Source organism: Hyaena hyaena, unplaced genomic scaffold, assembly GCF_003009895.1.
Source record: "Hyaena hyaena isolate Hyena2069 unplaced genomic scaffold, ASM300989v1 scaffold_221, whole genome shotgun sequence".
NCBI lineage: Eukaryota > Metazoa > Chordata > Mammalia > Carnivora > Hyaenidae > Hyaena > Hyaena hyaena.
The window spans coordinates 756,995-781,383 of NW_024080853.1; the positions used below are offsets into that span (position 1 = coordinate 756,995).

General features: G+C 35.8%; 1 protein-coding gene across 2 annotated transcripts in view; it reads left to right on the top strand.

The window, feature by feature from the left end:
• The window catches only part of RPAP3 (RNA polymerase II associated protein 3), a 37,612-nt gene extending 17,941 nt beyond the window's left edge, over nt 1-19,671 (top strand). For both annotated transcript variants that reach the window (XM_039243134.1, XM_039243133.1), the window contains exons 7-17: nt 292-362; nt 1,501-1,626; nt 2,574-2,701; nt 6,014-6,135; nt 7,416-7,486; nt 7,604-7,705; nt 13,976-14,196; nt 15,210-15,393; nt 16,214-16,311; nt 16,681-16,781; nt 19,352-19,671. In XM_039243134.1, coding sequence (XP_039099065.1) covers nt 292-362; nt 1,501-1,626; nt 2,574-2,701; nt 6,014-6,135; nt 7,416-7,486; nt 7,604-7,705; nt 13,976-14,196; nt 15,210-15,393; nt 16,214-16,311; nt 16,681-16,781; nt 19,352-19,437 — 1,310 coding nt within the window. In that variant the 3' untranslated portion in view covers nt 19,438-19,671. The remainder of the gene's footprint in view (nt 1-291; nt 363-1,500; nt 1,627-2,573; nt 2,702-6,013; nt 6,136-7,415; nt 7,487-7,603; nt 7,706-13,975; nt 14,197-15,209; nt 15,394-16,213; nt 16,312-16,680; nt 16,782-19,351) is intronic.
• The last annotated feature ends 4,718 nt before the right edge of the window (nt 19,672-24,389 follow it).

A 24,389-nucleotide genomic window follows, 5' to 3' on the forward strand; every position in this document is an offset into this window, starting at 1 on the left:
TCTAACAGGAATCTGCTGTTTCTTAGTTTTATGATGTACAACTTAGTGATAGCAAGTATCCTTCCTGGGGCTGGTGGAAGAAGGTGAATTGTCAAGGGATTCTGTTAGGATTTTGTTTGTCTTGGTGGAGAATGGAGACAGTCCAGTAGCATCCTATTGGTTAGTATTTCTTGGTTCCTCTTAATTTTGCTGTAAGATGCATGCCTATTTGTCACATATAGCAAATGATTGTTTTATAGAATTTTTAAATAACCTGTCTTTCACATATTCTTTATCTTCAAATTTACTTAGATTATGAAAAAGTTTTAGAGCTGGAACCAAATAACTTTGAAGCAACGAATGAACTCAGGAAAATTAATCAGGTAAAAACATAGTTATTTAAGTGCATTACTTACCTTTATTTGACGATGTAAAGGTTTTTGCATAGTCTTTGTACTGTAGATTACTTAATATAGACTTTTTCTAATTTTAATTCTTTGTACTATACAGTTTTATAAACAAATTTGCAAGCTAGAGGAAGTAGAATGATATTTAAAGATCCCTAGGAATCATCATCTTAAAAAGTCATCTGAGGGGCACCTGGCTGGCCTAGTCAGTAGAGTATAAGACTCTGGACCTTGGGGTTGTGAGTTTGAGCCTCATCCCTGGGTGTAGAGATTACTTAAAATCTTAAAAAAAAAAAAAAATCAGAGGGTTTTGAGCTGCTGCTTTATTTTTTCCCAGATGACAGAGTTATTCTTCTTTATCCCACTAATTTTTCTTTTTTGGCTTGTGCTTTTATTTCTGTATAAAACTTTTGCATATTTCTTTGATTTTGTAAGTTTTAAAGTTGTTCTATATTTATAGTTTATATCTTAGCAAAAACTATTAATTTTTTAACAGTAAGAAAATAATTATTAAACTATAAAATTTGTTGTTAAATGATACTGTACAATTACATATTCTTTTCACTTTGCTGTTGAATGAGAGTTATGATTATTGGGCCATGCATTGAAACTTTGAGGAAAAAATGACAGTAATTGGAGAAAATCTGCTTTTAAATATTGCCATTACTTATAGCACGTAAAATCTGTTAATTAATGTATCAACTTTCTTATAATCGTGAACTGTGTTACATATTTTTGTATTTTATTTGAGGTCAGATAGTGACTGAAAACGAAGTTTGAGAAATTTGTTGATGTAGTCTTCATTATCTGTTTATTTTTGAAAATAGTTTCTAGGATGGTTCATGGCCTGTGTAGAATTTCAATAAATATTTGTTGGATAAATAAGTGAACAACTAACATTAGTGATTTTAATTGGAATAAGATGTGTATTAAATTTATTATGTATTTGTTTTGTTTTGTAATTTGAATTAGATTTCAAATTAAAGATATTATTTCAATATTAATTTGAAATGTGGCAAAAATTCTAATACATTTGAGTAATTTAGTATTTCCCAGTCAAATATATATGCATCTTGCATTACTTGTTTTATTTTAACGGACTTCTGTCTCCTAGGCTTTATCATCCAAAGAAAATTCATACCCAGAGGGAGCTGATACGATGTTTAAGACAACTAAAGAAGAGAAAAATCCAATTGAACAGCAACAGAATAAGCAACAGGCCATTTTACAGAAAGATCTGGTAATCAGATAGATTTCAACAATCAATTCAATTTGTTGAATTTACTCTTTGTTTCTTGTGTATCTGTTTCTGTCTTTTATATGTAAATTCTTCAGTAGGAGTTGAAAATTATACTAAAAACCTCTGGAGCTTATAATTCAAAACTTTAGTAATTGATGACTGAATACATAATTTAGAAAAACATAATTTAGGGAGAAAATTATTTTGAGTATTTGAACATATTTACATATAGATGTAAATTTAACATAGGTATAAATTGCAGTTCATTCTTATATATATTTTTTTCTCATTAATTCACACTGGACTGTTTCTGATAAATTCCTTTAGAAATCATGAGTTGAAATTTAATTTAATATCTCTGTAGTTTTTCATGGACCCTTAAGAGATTTTTAATAAACACTTATGGAATGATTATTGTTTGTGATAAACCTGACTAATTATAAGTGAACATTACAGGGTAATCTGGTATGCACATTCTAATGTGGTTAAATTTATCCTGTGTTTAGACATTAGTTAATGTTACCAAAGAATAAGCTGTACAGTTCTGGTACTCTGTCCTTTCACAAAAATTATTTGAGTTATAAAGTTCTATTGTACAACTTTTAATTTAACTAAAGAGTATAAAATTTGGGCCTATATTTATTACCGTGTGTTTTTAAATTTAAGCTTTAACATTTAATTAGGAGGGTAATGGTTAATGCTGCAAAGTAGTATAGTAACGTATGTTTCTTTTTAGTTCTGAAAAGAGAAGAATGCCATTACAGAAAACAACTTAAACTAACATTCTAAAACATGTATCATGGACTAGATTTTTAACATTAAAATATACTTTAATTACTGGTATAATATTGATGAGTATTCTCTTAGTGTTTACTTAAGATTTGAATTCAACTAATTTTTTTGCACTATTTTTTCATTCTTATTTATATTTCTCTCCAAAATGATAGGGGAATGGATTTTTCAAAGAGGGAAAATATGAAAGAGCAATAGAATGCTATTCTCGGGGGATAGCAGCAGATGGCACTAATGCCCTTCTTCCGGCTAACAGAGCAATGGCCTATCTGAAGATTCAGAAGTAAGTGTTGGATATATTTAATGCTTTTTAGGATGAAAATCAAATTTACCATAAATTGTTTTATTAGATAGACAATAAAGTATAATTTATTTACTCTTGAGCATTAAATTTAAATGAAAGAGAGACTGAGTGAGTGTGTATCAATACATATTCAGTAAATATTTGCTCTTGTTATTATTTTCCCACTCTTAATAGTCTGGCATTACACAATTTAACATTAAATGTTGCATGCGTGTTATTCTGAATTACTGATTTAAAAATTATTTTAAAAAATTCTTTTAAAGTTTATTGAGAGCGAGCGATCGAGAGAGAGAGAGACAGAGCTTGAATAGGGGGAGGGACAGAGAGGGGAGAGACACAGAATCTGAAGCAGGCTCCATGCTCTGAGCTGTCAGCACAGAGCCTGATGCGGGGCTTGAACTCATGAGGTGTGAGATCATGACCAGAGTTGAAGTTGGCCGCTTAACTGACTGTGCCACCCAGGTATCTCTAAAAATTATTTTAACCTTAGAACCTTTTGGGCACATTTTTATCTGGAAGTGTTTTATATATACATACCCATACTTCACTAAAGAGAGTTGTTGCCGTTGAGATCTGCTGATTGATTAGATGTATGCAGCTAAAACTTGGTTGTGTGGTACTAGACAGCTGTTGTGGATGCATTCAGGGGTTCAAGTTGGACAATCAGGATAATATCTGATGGCAGAGACTGTGTCTCACGGTTCTTTTTATCTGTTGTAATAATATTTTATACAGTAGTGACAGAGTTTAAGAAAAAACCATGTAAATACTAAAAATAGGGATTCTGATTATCTTGGTGCCATGGACCCCTTTGGCTATGTGGGGGACCTTCTTCAAAATATTTTTCCATGTATCATTGTACATTTGAGAATACAGAAGAAACCAGTTTTATTGAAACACAGTTTTTAAAATATTAAGATTTGTGATACAGTGATATATATACCACAACAAAATGAGAAACTACGTTTAAAATATAGGCAAATTAGGGGTGCCTGAGTGGCTCAGTTGGTGAAACGTCCAACTTCTTGATCTCAGCTCAGGTCTTGATCTCAGGGCTGTGTGTTCAGGTTCTGTGCTGGGCATGGAACCTACTTAAAAAATACAGGTAAATTTAAAGCTAAATTATTTTTTAAAGACATAATGTGAAAATTTAGATTTGGGGTGACCTGTATCTGTGACATGTTTTTCCACATATTGATGAACTAATAAGTGTGGATAGGGACTATCCAAAAAGCCACACAGATGATTGTGTTTTCAGTGTGATAACATGACCTTGCTCTTTGGTATCTGAAGGACTGCTAGGGACAGAGTTGCTCGACAGTTGGCCAGTTAGGTCACATAAGCATTTATAGATCGGGATTCTGTGATCACATACAAACAAACAGCAGGTTAACTTTCTTCTGTAATTCTGAAATAGTGGTGAGCATAAATAATATTTTGAGATATCTGTAACAGTTGTAATGTGGTATGAAAATATTGATGATATTTATTGGGTGCAAACTCAGCTACTGCTTTTGTTCCTGTGGTTTGTTATCTGCAGTTATAATGGAAAGAAACGCTAAATCCTATTTAAACTAAGTTAGTGAAAATAAAGATGTAATATTTTTCCCATCCAACTTTTCAGATCTCTCAAAGGACCTCAGGTTAGGAACTCCTGTCATATAAGTAAATTTTGTTTATATATATCCTCATTTAAACTAACAGACAGAAATGGGGTGCCTGGGTGGCTCAGTCTGTTAGGCATCTGACTTCGGTTTAGGTCATGATCTCGCAGTTCATGGGTTCAAGTCCCGTGTCGGGTTCTGTGCTGACAGCTCGGAGCCCGGAGCCTATTTTGGATTCTGTGTCTCCCTCTCTCTCTGCCCCTTGCCTGCTCACATTCTGTGTCTCTCTCAAAAAATGAATAAACATTAAAAATTAAAAAAAAAACTAACAGACACAATTAGAGATACATTTTTTTGAGAGAGAATACGTTAGTGAGAGTGAATGATGTGAAAAACAGGTTGAGCGTCCCAGTTCAGGTTTAAAGGCACAAGAGTGGAAAAGTTCATGTAACTTCTGAAAGGGCAAGTGGTTCATATTATGACTGTTATGCAGGTTACAGTGTTAGAGATAAGGCTGGAGAGCCAGACAAGCCCTTGACTTTGTGCTCTTTAAAGTACTGTAACCTGAAAAGTGTGGGGGCCATGCTCACGTCTTGAATGGGAGAATGATTTAATCAGCAAAGTAGAAAATATGTTGGTAGGGGCATGCACACACACACACTTGCACATTTACAGATATACTTTTTCTTTCATTGAAAAGCGAATTAAAGAATTAAGGGGTGGTTAAGTTTATTTGCAATTTTGACTTTGTTCTTATGAGGTCTTATTTAAGGGGTAGGTAGCAGTCATCTAGGCCTTGGGGAGAATATAATCACAGGAAATGCTCCTTTTTAAGAATATTTTTATTATGAAACTTTTGCAGCTTTCACGAAAGTAATATAATAAACTCCATGTACCAGATCATCTAGTTTTAACAAGCCGTACCTTTTTTGTTACATTTAGCTTTTTTCCTCTGAATTATTGTAAAGCAAATCATAGGCATTATGACATCTTATCCCAAAAGGATTTTTGTACATAACCACAATACCATTATCATGCCAAATAAATTCACAGTAATTCATTAATGTCATTTTGAAATATAAGAGGGTCTTCAGTTTTATGTTGTTTGTTTGTTTGCTGGTCTCCTTAGCTTTTTGTTTTTATAGAGCACTACCCAGTCTGACTGAATTGATTGCTGGTTGTATGGTTGAGTAGAATTTATGAAAAGTGTTAGATGATATGTCATTATACATATAAGGGGTCCTGAGTTTCATATGGTTTTGTTTTCCTTAGGTGATGTATACTGTGGGTAAATATTAATGAAGTTGGATTCGAAAATTAGTGCCAGTTCTAATTGTTAAGGTAGTACTTATATGCACTACACGTGAGTGCAGCTAGAGGGGAGGCAGGCTGCCAGCGGTGGGATTCTTTTGTCTGCTCTGCTTGTACTTTACCATCATTCTGTTCCATCCTTCCTGCACACTCTCTTCTGGGTTTCCTTTAACCTGGTACCTTTTCCCTGCTTACCAGATGATCCCAAGTTTTGTTGAGAATGAAGAATAAAAAAGAAATAATCTTCCTTCAAAGACAGATTTGGGAGTTTTTAATTGAAATAATATGCCTGCTCTTTACATTAGAAAGTCAGTTTATGTGAAGTTTTTCTATAAGCTGCATTTTCTGATTGTAATTTTGTCATATTTATTAATAGATATGAGGAAGCTGAAAAAGACTGCACACAAGCTATTTTGTTAGATGGCTCTTACTCTAAAGCTTTTGCCAGGAGAGGAACGGCAAGAACATTTTTGGGAAAGTTAAATGAGGCCAAACAAGGTACGACTGTTTTATAACAACTGTCACTCACTTGTCCTGATGAGACTCCCAAGTTACAGAAGCAGAGATTCATGTAGCGTTTCCATGGTTCACGAATACAGAACTTAGAGAAGCAAATTTTCTTTCACAGTCTAGGTCATTCATAGTTTGCATTTTGGAAGAATACGGCTTCCATATTGGACCTGATTATCTTTTACTTTAGTAGCATACAGTCTAATGTGGTTAATTGCCAATCAAAATTCATGAATAATTTGAATTATCACTGAGAAGAAAGAGGCAGAAAGAAAAAGAAAGGGAATCATTTGTTAAGGGTTAGAGGATAGTGTGGGATCTGCAGTGATGCTCCTTTTTATTCTTGGTATTAGTTATTTTATTTTTCCAGGATCTGTCAAATTCACGTATTCATTCTGTTAGTTTTTTAAAAGAACCAACTTGGTTTTCTTGTGTTTTCTTTTTCATTTATTTCTGCTCTTTCTTTCCTTCAGCTTTGTTTAGGTTTAATTTTGCTGTTTTTCTAATATTTTGACATCAGTACTTGGATTTTCAGCCTTTTTTCTCATGTGTGTATTTGAATCTGACAGTTTCTAAGCTTGGGTTTAGCTGTAGCTCGTGTATTTAAACATGGTAGTAAAATATACATAAAATTTACCATCTTAACCCTTTTTAATTGTATAGTTCAGTAACATTAAGTGCATTCATCACTGCCAGACATCTTCAGAACTTTCTCATCATCTAATCCTGAAAATCTACCCGTTAAAAAAGAACTTCCCACACCACCTCCCCCTCCTCCAGCCCTTGGTAACCATTATTCTACTTTACTTTCTATCTATGAATTTGACTATTCTACGTACCTCTCATATAAGTGGAATCATGCAATGTTTGTCATTTTCTGTCTGGCTTATTTCACTTAGCATAATAATGTTTTCAAGGTTTAAGGCTGAAGAATAATATTCCATTATATGGTCTCTTAGATTCTGTTGTAGATTTACTGAGTAACCCTGTCATTTTTTAATAGTGTGAGCTTTGATAAGTTAGATGACCTCTAGGTCTCAGTTGTATCATCTGTAAAGTGGGGTCGTGATGAGGGTTACATGAGAATTCACATAAAGTAATTAGAATAGCACTTAGTAAATGTTTAGCTCTTACTATAGCTCTCCTATTTCTGGCATCCTGAGTAAAACTTCTTGAGATAAACATGGGTTATTAACTAAATGTATCATGTCTTGAACTCCATAAAGTATTTTCACTAATTTATTGTAGTTCTTAAAAATTCACTTTAGATTTTGAAACTGTTTTACTTCTGGAACCTGGAAATAAGCAAGCAGTAACTGAACTTTCCAAAATTAAAAAGGTAATGTGTTCTTTTCGCCAAAATATGACCTTATTTTCTGAAACAGAAACACATTATCTGTTAACATAATTAACTTGAGAATATTTCGATAGTCATACTTACAAATTTATTTTCAAGGACTTAATTGACAAAGGACACTGGGATGACGTTTTTCTCGATTCTGCACAAAGGCAAAATGTGATAAAACCTATTGATAATCCATCTCATCTTGGGTCAACTGTAAGTGAAAAGCACTTTTTTTTCCCATTTTTTCCTTTTTAAATACCAGTGTTGTATTATTAAGAGTTGGAAGCAAACTGTTGAATTAATAAACTCTTAAAAGAAACGTTGAAAGCTGTTAGGACTATTTTTAGAATCTTTAAAAAATACTTCTTAGGATTATAGACATAATAAAATTGGAGAAGATTCACCTGTTTAGAATTCTGGCATAACTTTTTCAGTGACTTAATTTAGCGCTATAAATTTAAATATTTTTATATGTTTTCAGATATTAAAGATATTTAAAGTAGTTTTACATTTTATAATTCAATATTTTTAACAGCTAGTACCATTCTTATTTGAGATTATGATTTTATTAATAAGAACCTTGCATCTTGTTTGGGGTTTGATTTAAAATCAGCACCTAAGCTCAACAACAACAGAAATGAGGTGAATGTGCTTTACCTGTCAACTCCTACTGTTCAGATCATCTGCAGGTGGAGGTGGAAGGCGTGCTCCCCAGGGCCACCAAGACGCGGGAGGTGGAGGTGGCTCACAGCCCATGAATGGTTTTGGGGGTGGGGGGCATGGAGTAGGACGTGCAGGATGGTCCTGGTAAGGGAGGAAGTTCTCTTGCATCCATAGTGACCTGCAGACAACAGAAGTGAAAGCTGTGTTGATATGACAGACAAAAGAACCAATACCAGCAGCAGCTGAAACCCAAAAAAGCAAGTGTCGGCATCTGTCACCTTTTTAACCACCAGGTTCCAAGAGAGCAGCATCAGTGTCAGAAACTCTGTCCTTCCCACGGGGTGTCACCTACAGCTTGGGGGAATGGATGCCAGGAGGTTAAACTACTGTCACCACCTGTCACTGCCCATGTCTGCGAATGTAGAATAGCAGGGGGTTGCATCCTAGAGGATTAACACAAGTAATTATAAACTAATAAAGTAGCATATTTCAGGTAGGCAGGCATCTGTGTCCGAGGTAACCCTGTATCCGTCCGTCCCCCTCTGTGGCCACAGATGGTGGTTATTAGTATATTGAGAAGAGAAAGAATGGGAATCAAAAGCCCATTGTCTGCACATGGAATCATAGTCATTCTCATGGAGAGGTGCTGCCTGTTAGTCCTGACCTCCCTCTTGTCCCCCCCCGGACCAAGGGGTCTTCTCTCTGGAAGTTCTGTCCATGGCCTCAGGCCCTAGGTGGATAGGGGTGCCTGGAGTCTTGCAGGGGAACTGAGGAAGGATTTCCTGAGAGGAACATGTGACTCATAAATATCAGCTAAGCTCAGCTATGTTTATGTTAATTCATTAGTTCTGATTTTCAGGTATGCTGTGAGACACACAGTGATTATGTTCTATGGAAGAAGGAGACAAAATTTCTAAATGATAGGAGGAACACAGATGTGTTTTGATTTCTGGTATGAAACTCCCATGATGTATCTTGAGAGGCGGTATGAGTTCTAACAGTGACTCAGGACACAACCACCTGCTCATATGGACACAACCACCTGCTCATATGAACACAACTGAAGGACTTTGTGGGGGACTGGCCCTGCAGTATGAACTCCTCTCTTCCTTTGTAATGTCATTTCCAGTATACGTTTTCTACCACAAATATGTGACTTCTGACAGTCCAGCATATTTTTACCCAGGGTACAACCAGAGGGATTCCATATAGTGCCTGTGCCACCAGAGAAGGAGCAGTGATGAGTTAAGGAAATTTACCTAAGACCACTCAGAATTGCACAAAGCACACAATATAAAGTTGGAGGGATGGGGTTTCACATTTTCCAGTTGTGAGGATTACTGCAGACATTCTGAACAGGTGAATTGACTGGAAACAGGAAAGGAGGAAATGACAGGAATGATCTCACTTAGAGGAGTTCTTCAGTCAGGCCAGGAGCTTCAGTGTGGAGTTCGGTGTCATCCTCATGTTATTCCCGGAAATACACAAAGCCCCAAGGTCCTCAGCCTTCAAGTGCTTCTGGCTTCTGGAGGCACAACCAAGATGGCAAGCTGAAAATAGAGAAGCCTGTAGGCTCCTGGGCTAAGAGTTTACACTTTGAAAATAACACAGGAGACATATCACGTGACACACAAAACAGAGTAAGGCCAGGAGAGAGTGCTGCCCCAAAAGATGAAGGTTTCCCAGGAGAGTTACAACTGGAATTGGCCACAGCATTTGTCTTGTCCTCTATATCCTTGGTAGAGACAGAGCTGCTGTTCATCACGGGAGCAGCCCCAGCTTCCAGAGCTGATAAAGGCCCTAGGAGGAATGGAGGGCTATTGTAATTTGGATAGATTGTGCAGAATTAAAACAAAACCTCCACTTACTCTTCCACCATCTTAAACTCTCTACTCTCAGGTCCCTGATCGGAAGCAGAGTTTCTTACATGCTCCTTGGTGACCCCCAAGGATTGGGAGGAGACCTGTCCTTTATCCTTAGTGAAGACACCAACAGGGTCCTGGTTCAGGTGTTCTTATAACTCATCAAACAACTGTGGACAGCTTGAGGCCACAGCTGGAAATAAAGTTAGAGGTGTGCCTCATGGCTTGAAGAATCCAGCACATGGTCTTTGTACAGTGCACGTTTGCAGAAGTGGTATGTCCGCCTAGCTGTAAACAGCCTCATTCTTTCTCTGTGAGAGACTCCTGCATCCCAGCTCTGTGTGGGGAAATGACACAGCCCATCACATGTATGTCCTGAGAAACCTGAGGATTGTTACAGTGTGCTCAGTCAGGTTTATTACCCTAACACTGCAAAGCCCTCAGCACCAGATCTACACCTTTAAAAAAAATCAGCACCTAAGGCAAAACTGTAGTATATGCAAATTATAAATATGCCATTATAAAATGGTATAAAATATATTTAAAACATTTATATTATATATTAAAAATATACCATTGCACATTGTTTTTGGTATATTGTTGTATTTTTCATTAAGTCAATGAAGCCAGTTTTTCCCCTGCAGTATTAGAAAAGCTGGCATGAATTTAGCAATTGGCTTTGTGCTCGATCTTTAAAGTTATTCATTTAGGGCAATATATATGTGTGTGTGTATATATATATATATATATACACACACACATGCATATATACACACAGACACATGATCTATCTATCTATATGATATGAGTCTGGTAATTTCTACCATTCACATATACAGAAGAGTACACAGACAAAGTAAGATTAAAAAATAATTATAAAATGAACACCCATGAAGTCAACTACGTCAAAAATTGAAAAGACAACCCCGTGTGCCCCTTACTGCTCATGATCCTCTTCCTGAAAGTAACTGTTATGCATGGCAGATGCTTTGAGAGAAACAATTTTATAAAGAAGTCAAAACAGATACTTTGTCTTCCTTTTACAAAGGAAGAAAGGCCAAGAAAGTTTGTTTTTTCAAGTTCATATTTCAGGTTAGTAGCAGAATTTCTTAGTTTAATGCTTTTCCAGGGTTGTTGTTATTTTTGATAAAGTTCCACACCTAATGTGGAGCTTGAACTCTGGAGTCTGACATCGAGAGTTGCATACTCTACTGACTGAGACAGCCAGGCAGTCGCCCCCTAGTGTTCTTACTGGGACTTTATTCTGTGACCACACTTGTTCATATGCCAGGCATAAACCTAGTAGCTTTTATACATCGTATTAATTTTGATACATTATGTATTTTGATACATTATGTTAACGTGCTACTATTCTGTTCTTTTCAGTAAAGGAGATCAATGTTTTCATTAAAAGTGGTTTAAACTTTTTCATCTTTAAACATAAGATGTTTTCACAAAAATTAATTCACAAGTCTTAAAGAGACTTTGTCAGACTTTGTTGTCTGTAATTATAAAAACATTGCCAGGTATTAAATCAAATATCTGTGTATGTGATGTCCCATGGCCAGTGTACCCTAAGGAGCTTTTATAAATTTGCTAGGTTCTCTTCTCCCTCAGTTTAAAAGTCAATTTAATAGTTTGAAAATGCAACATGTATTTAAATCTTTTGTGGCAAGATCTCAAAACAAACAGAACACCTCTGTGAAATGAAAAATCTGAGGCAAACCATTCTGTAAATGATCCCAAATGAAATCAGTATCCTAGTGGGGAAGGGAAAAATTGCTGTTTATTTTTATAATAGGTCTCTATAATAAAAAAGTGGGTGTTATGTAAAAAATAAAAGATGCAGTTTGGTGTAATGTTTTTAAGAGTTGATTTGAGCCCCACTTTATAAACTTCGAACTCTTGGGCAAGTTACCAAATCCCTGTGTGAGCCTTACTTTTTCTCTTTGAGAATAACTCACAGGTTAGTTTATATCAAAGGAAATAATATCCATTAATGCGAAAGCAGTATTAGGTGAAGTGAACATTAATTTCCTTTTCAGTCTCATATTTGTGAGACAACCTGATCACTGGGGAAAGTGGGCAGGAAAAAGAGGAAGGCCCAGGACATGGACAGAGTCCTAGGATGACTTCAGTCGAGTGAGAGCCTAGGCCAGGGAGGTCTGTGTTTCAAGGGCTGACAGCCTGGGAGTACGTTTGGCAAATCTCTGGAGAGAGTGTAGGTGGGCAGGGGGTCCCTAATGGGTGCTAATAAACGAAAGGCCTCTTGTTCTTGTAGCCTCTGCTGAAATACTTTGTTTTATTTTCACGTTTCTGTTTTCCTATAGCAAATTTTTACCTTTCTTCCTGGTCCTTCCCCATTTCTTTCTCCCTTTCTGTTTATTTTTATTTTTCTCTTTTCTTGAAATGGCCATATTAATATAGAGCTAAGTAAAATGTCATGCATCTAAATTTAATTTTTAAAAAATGGTTAATTGAACCTTCCATATTTTCTTACATCTTTCTGTAGTGGTATCTTCTGTGTTTTACCCCTGTTAACCAGTGTAGTGTCACCCCCTGTCACCCCCCACCCGTCCCCTAACCATCAGTAGCCTGCAGCCGCTCCCATTGGGAGCTGTCTACGCTTAATAGAGACCACCGATTAGGAAATTTTAAAGTTGGGATCATGTTGACACATCTGTTGTAGGATTTAGTTTTAAATGGAACTGTATTGATACAGTTCAGTGATTATTGCCTCTCAGAAATTACAGTTTATTTTGCAGCACTAACACATACACATGATATTCTTGGTTAATATCTTCATAAAAGACTGTTGCTATTGATAAGCAAAGCAAAGGCCTTAGCTTAACATGATTGCACTTTAAATAGAACTGCTACTGTGATTCTGTTAACAAATTTGCTAATAGCTTTTAAAATTTATGTTCATTCATCCAGTAACATTTGGTTGTTAACTGTTAGGTCTTAGCTGTGTTAATAGAATGTCTGGATTTAACATTGAGTTTATATATCATTGAGTTCAGTATATATGTCAGAAAAAGTTTTTATATTTACAACTTTTTAATTTAAAATTCAACCATACAATTGGAATGAACACTTAGGTTATGTTGAAGAAAAGTTTTTTATTAAAAATTACAAAAGTATTATATGTAAACTTAAGAAATTTGAATGTTTGACACAATGAAAAAAGAGTGAACCCTATTTTATTAAAAATCATTGTGGTCAAGTCTTACCAACTTCATGAATATATATGGCAGATCTTTAATCCTTTGCTGGTTTTATCCAGCTGCTACATATTAGAAAGGCTACTTAGATTTTAATGATAGTCTGTTTCATACAGAATACTAGTTAATTGCCTGGCCTTGTTCTGCTTGTCTTCTCTGTAGGTTTGGCTATCATTTTTCTTGGCTTTGTTGTCTGTAGGATAAAGTCCAAAGTCCTTGACAGGGTGCATAATTCCTTTATAAACTGTCTTTAAGGAGCCTTTCAGGCTTTGTCCACACCATTCCTCCCCTTGCACCAGCCCCGTTGGACTTATCATGTTTCCACTGACCATGCAGTGCCCTTGCACATTGCCATTCACATGTCCTTTTTCTGTGAAGGTTCCCCTGATGCCAGTGTTTATCTTCCTTCTTCTGTGTTCTCTTACCATTTTGTGCTTTCACCTTTTATAGCATGCATCCCATTGTCTTGTAATTATATATACGAGCATCTCTTCTTTTTCCCATTCATACTTCTGTATGGTCGGTGCTGTGCATATTTTTAATTTTTATTCTCAGAGTATGCTCCTTTCTGTCTAACCATCAAGTTGAATTTACTTACAGCTGTTAGTCTGGAAAATTAAAACCCAAGTACATTCTCAAAATATGTAGCAGATAACACTGCAGTTTTTAATTTGTGATCCTAAAATAGAAAACCCTAATATGTTGATTTAAAGAATTGATTTTAATTGTTTTAGAAACCACTCAAGAAGGTTATTATTGAAGAAACCGGTAATTTGATACAGACTATTGATGTACCAGATACTGCTGCTAATAACATTACTCTGGCAAACGGGATAGCAAGTGCAGGCGCTGCAAGTAAGAAGAATTCAACCCAAGATGACCTTTTGCCCACAAGTGATATTCCAAAAGCAAAAGTACTGAAAATAGAAGAAATCAGTGATACTTCAGCCCGGCCGTGAGTAGAAGAAATACTCTTACATTATGCTGATCTAGAATGGTAATAATTCACTAGAAAATTGATACTGCTAAGGAGACATCTGGTTTGTACTCATCACCATAATTCTTTGAACTGCCCAACTTCACATTCTAGTTTTTCATTTGTACTTAACTGTAAGAGAGGTTTTGCTTAAGGTGTGATCACTAGTCCTACACCATAGCAGGGAATTTAGAGAAAGAAAGTATCTTGAGCAAATTGATTTTGTACCTTTTTGTTCCAGAACTTCATTGTATGCATTTCACTTTTTAATTCAGAAAAAAATCTTTAATTTTTTAAAAGGAAGCTTCATAAAATGTAAAATTTAATCATTATTCTAGTCATTAATATGTAAGATTATTTATGGGTTCCTTAAATTATGTTTGGAATTTTAAAATAGTCATGTGTATGCTTAATGGTAAGAATATAAAAAATATAGATTAATTAGGTTTCTTAGGGGATGTTGAAGCTTTATTCATACATTCTTGTATTTGCCACTCAGCAATCCTATTAAAAGTTTTTTTTTAGTGTTGAATTTTAGTGGTTTTTAAAGTGATAGTGATTAGTGATTTGAGGAAAACAATAAATAGGCAGATTTTTTTTAAAGGAGGAAGCATTTCTTGGTGTCTTGGAATGTCTTTCTTGACACTGTGCTAATTCAGATTTCGGAAAGGCTGAGTTGTGAGTTGTGTGATGTGATGTAGTAACGTAGTATATAGAAATGGTGCGCTTTAAAAGGTGACCAGGCTAAATCAGCTCAACAGATGAAAATGGCTATTATATAACCAGCATGTGAAAATTTGCAAAAGCATAATCTCTCTTGCCAAAAATACAGATACATTGACAGCTGAAAGAATTTGCTATGTGCAGAATATAGTTACAATACTGTATTAGTAAAGTCAGAAATGAAAAAAATCTCTGTTGATGTCTCCTTACATAAGCTTTGACTATTTATGGTTCTTTTTTAATTGTTTGATGCCTCTGAAATATTTCAGACCTCAAGTCAGCCTGAAGCAGGATGTATGCCCATCTTTCAGTGAGAAGATTTCTCTACAGATAGACAAAGCACCTCAGTTTATCACTACTGTGCTTCCTCCTGTTCCTGCAAACTCATTCCAGCTTGAATCTGATTTCAGACAACTGAAAAATTCCCCAGATATGCTGTATCGGTATGTGAAGGTAAGAAAGAGGAAGCTAGCGTTCTAGTTAGGTAAAAGGTCAGAGAGCCTCTTTTGTCACTATATAATAAGAGGACCGTACTTGCTGTTTGTATAATAGGATTGTAAAACCTTTGCCGAATGCATATCTTACCCAGGCCAGACCGTTTAAATATTTACAACCAGGAAGCCTTTGGAAGTAGGTTCTGTGTTAAATTCTGTGGTCTAGAATAACTTAATCTAATTTTAAAAACCATAACTTAAACTTAATTCTTCATTCTTCTTTAACTTTTTTAAGAAGTTAAAATACATTGAGTGCCTTCCATGTGTCCCAAGCACTGCTCGCATATTTAGGCACTCATTCTCCTGAAAATGAGCTCTTACTTGCTCCCAGAAAAAGAACAAATCTTATGATATTTGCCAAATAATGGATTTTAGCATTGTCTTTTTCAAACATTATTACAATAATAATCCCTTGCAATTTTCTAGTATACAGTTACTTCTAAATACATTATCTCATGTACTTCTGTTTTTTAAACTGGTTATTTTTATTGCTCCTTGAGAGCACTCTCAAGTTTCCTGTCTGTCCTACGGGGATGTACATCTGCATCTCTCTGTTCATGAGACTTTTCCCTGCCTTGGACGGAGCGATTATCTTACAGTTTCTGTAACTTTCATTCTTCTGTCACAGTTACATTTCAGCGTGACCCCAGTATTACTCAGTAAGGATGAATGCATAATAGTTATTCTTCACCATATTCACCTAACCAGTTATATACATAATTTGTGATATGTGAATGTTGCTATAATGTAATTTTCTAACTCTTTGTATCTTTTCCAAGCAAATTGAACCATCCATGTATCCGAAGTTGTTTCAGAAAAATCTAGATCCAGATGTATTCAACCAAATCATTAAAATTCTGCATGACTTTTACATTGAGTAAGTTGAATTTTTTTCTTTATACCTGCATATTGTAATGTTATGCTATTTCTAGTGATTTGGGAAAGTCATTCTCTTCGTCCTCTTCCTACCTTCTGTATAACTAAATCAGCTTTCGAGTAAATTTCACCATGCAGAAGTTGTAAAGAGATGACAAGTGCAAGCTACACTTCACACTTAAGAGTTTTATGATTTCTTCAATTGACGAAAAATCTCTTCATTTGGCCACTTAAAATATAGACTGTATCCAGGGAAAAAAGATAAATGAAGATCTTATTTATATATAATTAGACATATTGTGTTAGAAAAAAACAGAATTAAATGAGCTACTTTTAATTAATCATTTTTTCTATATTTGGATTATTTCAGGAAAGAAGACCCATCACTCATCTTTGAAATCTTACAAAGACTTTCTGAACTAAAAAGGTTTGATATGGCAGTGATGTTTATGTCAGAACCTGAGAAAAAAAGTAAGTTCTGTGAAGAAAGCTTTTCCACATCTCTTTATTCTGACCTGTTCCTTTATTCAACAAACGATAGGGAACATTTTATTGAATATTTACTAGTACAAGGCACATATAATTAAATTTAAATTAACAGTTAAGTTAAATAGAATTACAGTTAGGTGAAATAAAATCTTTTAATCCTGACCACAGCATTATTATGAGCTGTAGGTGTGATTACCAGTTCCCTTTTACAAAGGTGGAAACTGATGCATAGAGAGGTAAGGAACTTGACCAAGGTCGCCTAGGTAGGAAGCCAGACCCAGGATTCAAACTTAGGCTCTAGAGTGTGGACCCTTCTGGAAAGTGCATCCGAGCGGAATGGTTGGGAGCCTGCTGTTGTGCACCATGTACAGGGCCCCGCCACAGGAGCTGGTAGCTGGGCACGAGCGCAACGGAGGTGGGACTCCTGCTCTGGGCAGGATCTTCCCGTGTTTGATTTCAGCTGAGTTCACACACAAGGTGCAGGAGTTGATGAACGAAGTGGGTGGGGAGGAGTTTTCGACCGAGGGAGCAATGTCTGCAGAAGTTCTGAGGCAGGAGAGAGCAAACTGAATTCAGAAACTGAAAGCAGTACAGTGCAGCTGGACTGTAGGGTCAGTGGGGTGGGTGGCGGGGGGAGGAGATTGGCAGGTGATGAGCCTGCAGAATTGTGTGCCTTACTTGTTTCTGTGTCTTGGTCTTTCCTGTGAGGTGTCAGCGTAGGGAAACCTAACTAAAATCAGATTATGAGGGAACTTCAATTACTTAGAGTTTTGGGCTTTAGTTTTAGGGAAAAAGAAAAGGCATTAGAATACAAGAGTACCAGTTTAGTTTTAAAAATAGCAAAAACTCTGTACCATTTTCATATACCTCCTGGACTAAACATACTTGGGGCTCCTTTTCTTGTTTATTTCTTGTAGCAACATTGAGTTGACTTAACTAAGAAAAATACTCTTTATGTTGTACTTAGAGAAGTGGACCTGTAATTTTACATGATCTTTTTATATAGGGTTTAGAGTAAAAGACATTTTTTTTTTTTATCTGAAGTCAAAAATAGCCCCTGGAATTCCTTGACAAATATTGGCTTCTCTTGATTACTATTCTAATCTCTTCTACTATTTTTTTTTCCTGCTCTACTACACTGATTTTATGTCTTTTGATATATCAAGCTGCTGAACTTATTTTAGCCTTCGGCACTTTGCATTTGGCCACACCCTCACCTAGAATGTCTTCCCTTTGCCTGCTTCTTTGCTTCATTCAGTTTTCACCTGAGAGTTGCCACCTCCGAGGCACCTTTCCTTAACAGACCTACTCGGAATAACTGTTCCCCCCCCCCCCCCCCATCACCCTCTGGCTTCTTACCCTGCTTCATTTTTCTTCATAATATGTAACTAGCTGAAAATATTTCCTGTATTTGTGTATTATTTTTCTTTCCCTGATAGAATGAAAGCTCCCTGAGAACAGGATCTTTGTGTACCTTGTGCTTTAGGCCTCAGGGCATAGAACCATGCTTATACTGTCAGTATAAATGCACTGAATGAAGGAATTTCTTGCTACTGTAATGTGGGAAGTTCAAGTGTACTCAAAGAATGTGAGTTGGTTCTCTAGACTGGCCTACCGACGGTACTGTGTTGGTTGGGTCAGCATTGTCAGCCAAGTTCAACAGGGGGAGCACCTGGAGCTCCTGGCATGTAACTAAACATTTAATTAATATTTAGCTGTTGTTATCTTTTGTATCATTAACAACCAGTAGCTAGTTTTAATGTTGAGAAATATATGAACTATAACAGAGTTTTCCAAAGTGTTGAGTGTGGACAATTCAGTGGTCTAAAAGGTGATTTTACATGATTTATAGAAAAATTTTGTTTTAACTTTTTTTTAAGTTTGCTTTTTTATTCTGAGAGTGAGAGAGCACATAAGCAGGGGAAGAGCAGAGAGAAAGAGGAAGAGAAAGAATCCCAAGCAGGCTCCGCAGTGCCAGCACAAGAGCCTGACTTGGGCCTAGAACCCACAAACCAGGAGATCATGGCCTGAGCTGAGATCAAGAGTTAGATGCTTAACAGACTGAGCCACCCAGTCGCCCTGTTTTAACTTTTAAGGGTTATATATTTTATTAGATACTATAAAAATGTATCCCTAACATGATTTTGTGATATTATTAAGAAGTTTTAAGTTACAGTAGTGGTACAGAATTTTCTTTTAAAATAAAATGGTTTCAGTTTGAAAAACAGTTAATTGGAATGTTAAGTAACTAAAAGTACACTTGTTACACAGTCAAAAATGTTTAAGGTGGTACAGAATGAGTTAAGTTTAATCTGCAAGATTAACATTATTGAGAAAGGAGCAGAAATTTTTTACAGAATATTCTGGTAAGAAATGTCATTAGATTCCTGTGTTTTTTCAGATAAGCTTTTTAAATATCTGAATTATTTAATGATTATTGCTTTAAAATATAAAAAGTTTTATTTGACAAACAGATTATTCTCTTTAGTTTTGGTTTCACTTAGTTATTAAAAAAATAGAGATTAAAATGATTTTTTTTTCCTTTTTTTCAGTTGTACATGTGTTGTTCAATCACATAGACAAATCAGGATTGAAGGATAAGTCTGTTGAAGAACTTAAGAAAAGATACGGTGATTGATTTCCATTATGTACTGAAATTATTGTCATTGAGTTTCATATGTAAATTTTTTTACTGAAAATAAAGTATTTTGCTTTTTAAGAAAATCAAATCATACAGGAAAGGACTATCTATAGACCTTTATTATCTATAGTAAGTTAATTATACAGTGAACTGTGACTTAAGTAATGAGAAATGTCCTCAAGTGAACTATTTATAAGTCATTTTCCAGAAATAAAAATATAATGATGTATACTTGTGAAGATCAATAGTTTATGTCATTTAAAATTTTAAATCTACATTCTTCAGTACCCCATAATTATAACATTATTTTTATATTTTCATGTTTTTGTAGCCACATGACAAGGTTGCTTCATTAGCATATGAATAAAGTTATATTGGTAAAGAGGTTGTTAAGTAGATAAACAGTTTCTATAGTTTTAATATCATTATGTGAATTCAGTAATATAAAATTATTTAATTGCAAGGTGTGTAATTTTAGTATTTATGTTGAAAGGAGACTGTTAACTAGACTCTTCGAACAGGTTAATTGAAGAGTCACAGCATCCTTCAATTTTAATGCTGCAGTTTTTCTTCCCCCTCCTGATATCCACATTATTATGTCATCTAAAGGCAGATGATCTTCTAAAGTATAAAAATTTTCAAAACTAAGAATGTTTAAAGTAGTACTTAGCATGTAGCTTGCTTGTGTGTTGAGTGTACGTGTGGTATCTGTAAAAGCTTTCGGAAGCAGGACTGGGACTCCACTCGTCCTTGATTTGCGTAGTGCTCTGCACAGTCCTTTGCATGTAGGTAAGCGCTCAGATGATGTTTATACAGTTTGATTCAGTTTTACCATGCAAATCAACTTTAGTAAACATTTAAAATAGTACCCTAGCAAATTGGGGGCATACTGTAAGTGTTAAAACCAAGTTCATTTTAGAGGCCGTCAGGTTGTTAAAATGTTAGGTCACCATCCTGTAGCTGTTACCTGCATCAGTAAGACAGTCAAATTTAGGACTTTGATACTGTTGGTTATTTTTGTTACATTGTACATAGGCTTAAAACTGCTTGGGTAATAATCATACTGTGTTTACAAAGATAGTTTCCCAGTTCATGGTATGAATTATTAAAATGGTCACAATTTGTGTAGCCTCCATAGTTTACAATACACTGAGGATAGAGCTTGTTAGTGTTGCGCATTGTTAATTGTAGTGTATTTTGGTCTGTGAAAAGGCAATGAAATTGAGCCTTTTGTGTATAGTTTATACATAAGCTACAAGTATTGAGTTCGAATGACTTTAATTTTTCTCAGGTCATTAAGAAGTTGATTTTGATGTACAGAAAAGCATTCCAAAGGCAAAAATGTTCTTTTACTTATTTTATTGTGTGAGCCATAGAAAAAACTTACAAGGGCAGGTAGTGTGATTGCCTTTTTTTTTAAGTTTTTAATTTTAATTCCAGTATAATTAACATACTGTATAACATAGTCTAGTGTCGTGTTAGTTTCAGGCATATAACATAGTGAGTGATTCAGCACTTCCATCCATCCATCACCCAGTGCTCATCACAACAAGTGCCCTGCTTAATTCCCATCCCCTATTTCACCCATCCCTCCATCCACTGTTCCTCTGGTAACTGTCAGTTTGTTCTCTGTAGTTAAAAGTCTGTTTCTTGGTTTGTGTCTCTCATTTTCCTTTGTTCATTTAGTTTCTTAAGTTCCAGATAAGAGTGGGATTGTATGTCTTCTCTGACTGACTTTGCTTAACATTATACTCTCTAGCTCCATCCATTGTTGCAAATGGCAAGAATTCATTCTTTTTTTTTTTAAGACTGAATAATCTGTTGTATATGTACACCACATCTTCTCTATCCCTTCATCTGTCTGTGGGTGATTTTTAACATAAGAAAAGGAGATTCAGAGGGTTAATGGTTCCATGATTTCAGAGCTAAAAAATAGAGCAGAATATACTGTCTTGTATTCATAATCTGCAGCTATTTGAACTATTCCAACCTGGAATATTTATGTTGCATCACTTCTGTAGACCGTGGACTGACTGAAGAAGTATGGATCCCAAAATTTACTTTAGAATTTGTATTAATTTTAATGTTAACCTATTTTCTCCCAGAGAAGATTTCATGTAGTGGTTAAGACAAAAGGCTTTGGAGTCAGACTTACCATGTTTGTATTCTGGCTATTTATTCGTCTGGCTTTAGGGCCTTGGACCAACACTTTGCTTTGCTTTGATTTCCTAAGCTGTGGAATGGATATACTAATAGTTTCTACCTCATTGGGTGACTGCGAGGATTAAAGGAAAGGACACATTTGTGTTTGGAACAGAGTCCGGATATGTAGCAAGCACTTTAAGTTACTATTGTTACTGTTATTACAGTTACCCTCATTTCCTGAAAGTTGTTGGAATAAAGTATAGTCTTTATTGTTGCCTTACTGGAAAATAGCACAGTGGGAAAGTCATTTTGTATCCTGAGTGTACATCCTATTTGCACTTAAATTGCTTGTGACTTTGGACACATTACTCAACCTTCCTAAGCTTCAGTTTCCTCTTACATAAAATTAGAAAAGTAGTAAGTGCCTACGTCAAAGATTCTTGGAGAGATAAATATGCTAATACATGTAAACATTTAATATAGTGCTTGTCATACAGTGCTTAGTGGTTTTTGTTAGTAATATCAGTAATTGACATGAAACACAAAAGCAGAACTTTCTCAAGTGGTTTCTTTTAAAAAAATCCAATTCTTCACTGTTAATAGTATTTTCTTACTTGATAGCAACATTTAAATCATAATCTTGCATTATTGACAGAAATACCATGCCTACCATTTTGTGGCTCCCTCTCCCCCCAGTCTTTTTATTTGCATTAATTTCAGCAAATGGGTACAGGATACCCAAGTCCTTACTATTTCAGTAATTTATGTTAATACATTTGAGAAAGATTTTACTCTTGACCTACAAATCTGTTATCTGCGTTAAGAGAAAGTATTTCTGAACACAGTACCAAAGCTCAGTTCACCTTTTTTACAATTTTTTAATGTTTGGCATTTGTCAGAATTCTGTTTCAAGTAACATTAAAACATTTAATGTTAATTAAACTATTGTTTGATTGATTCATTTGTTAACTTAACAAGTATTTGTAGAGTACACGTCTAATATCAGGCACTAGTAGGCACTGGAAATATGAAATGAACAAACTAAAAATGGATTTTGCCTTCACAAAGCTTGAAGTGGTATGGGGGATAAAATAAACAGTATGACAGCTGTTGTGACAGGTAATACCAGGGGCTTGTGGGAAACAGCAGGAATAGATGCAAAATAACCAGACCTGCTTGACAGACTCTAATTTGGAGCATGGAGTAGGAGCTAGACAGTGGTAAGAAATGAAGCAGGAGAAGACAGCAGGGCCCAAACCATAGGAGATGTGGACTTTCTCGTGAGAGAATTGGGGAGCTAGGGAGTGCTCCTACAGAGGAGTGGTTGTCAGGTTTGTATCTTGGGCAGTTTACTTTGGCTGCTGTGGAAAGGACAGTTGCATGTGGGCTTTGAAGTCAGGGAAACTTGTTGGAAGACTGTTTAGGTGATTAAGAGATTATGGTATTCTGAACTAGAGTACTAGCCATAAGGAGGGGAGAGAAGTGGTAAGAATGGAGAAATGTTGAGCAAGTAGAGTAGAAGAGACCTGGCCATGGATTCAGGGCCTCCACATTCAGTGGTTCACTAGGTGAACGCTTCCTATCTGTGCGGCCTTCTGATCCTGTGTGGAATGAGCATTGGGGTGAGAGGTTGAGAAGTAGAAGGAAGCATTAAGGACCATGCCCAGATTTCCCCCCAAGAGAGTGGTAGTTTTATTCACAGAAATAAGAGACCACAGAGGGTGACAGAGGAATGTAGGGGACGAAGCACTGGGGAAAACTAGACACAGCCTCTACCCTCTGGTGACTTGCAGTGTAGCTGGGAGTCTGATAAGCCGACAGTTACAGTCCTGTGCTGCATCTCCTTTCTTTTGGGGCTGCTGCTGAGGTGGCTTGTATGGCAGATATTTTGTGGCAGCTCATTTTTACAGAGGTAGTTAAAGAAATCTTGTTTTTATGCTTTTAAAAATCTGAAATGGTATGGAAAGTAGACTTTCAGGAGCTTTTGCTTTTGAAAAAGATTGGAGAGATTTAGTTTTTCTGAAGTGAGTAACGAAGCAGGTGGCATTAAAAAGTAAAGCAAAATTTCTAGTTCACTGGAGAGTTACAGTATTCACAACTTTTTCCAGAGTAATTACTTGAAAAGGAGAAGAGTGAAGCTATACATGATGGTACAGGTTATTTCAAAATCACTTTGATTATATTTTGTGTAATAATAATTTGGGGCAACCAAAGAATTTGATTAGTAATCCTTTTTAACATGGTTTTGAATTACATATAGGTTTAAGAGTTCAATTATTTCCCTCTGAAGCATGAGGATGGAAAGTCTCAGTCTAAATTAGCCCTAACAGCAGCCCGTCTAGCTGTAGACTTCTCCCATCCAAGTACTAACCAGGCCAGACCCTGCTTAGCTTCTGAGATCAGATGAGATCGGGCACGTTCAGGGTGGTATGGCCGTAGACTAGCCGTAGACTTCTAACGAGATGGATCACTTGTTTTACTTCTGTATAGCGGCCACGTGCACTCCTTATCCTAACCTGTTAGTGAGGAGTCGGAATTCTACATCTCTCTTCTGATAATGGCTGCTCCTTAAGTCGGAACACCTCAGTATCTGGAAATAAATCTTCATGAGCTGACGCTTACAGTGGCGTTTAAAATTAAGTAAAAAAGACCTCTGGGTGATTTTATTGAGTAAGTGTTGTTCATCTATATTTATCCTAGAATTATCCTGGATTAATCCTATCCTAAATATCCATACTTAATAACAGAAAGACAAGAAGGCACACCACCCCCCACCACCTACAGAAACACAGCTTGTGTGTGTC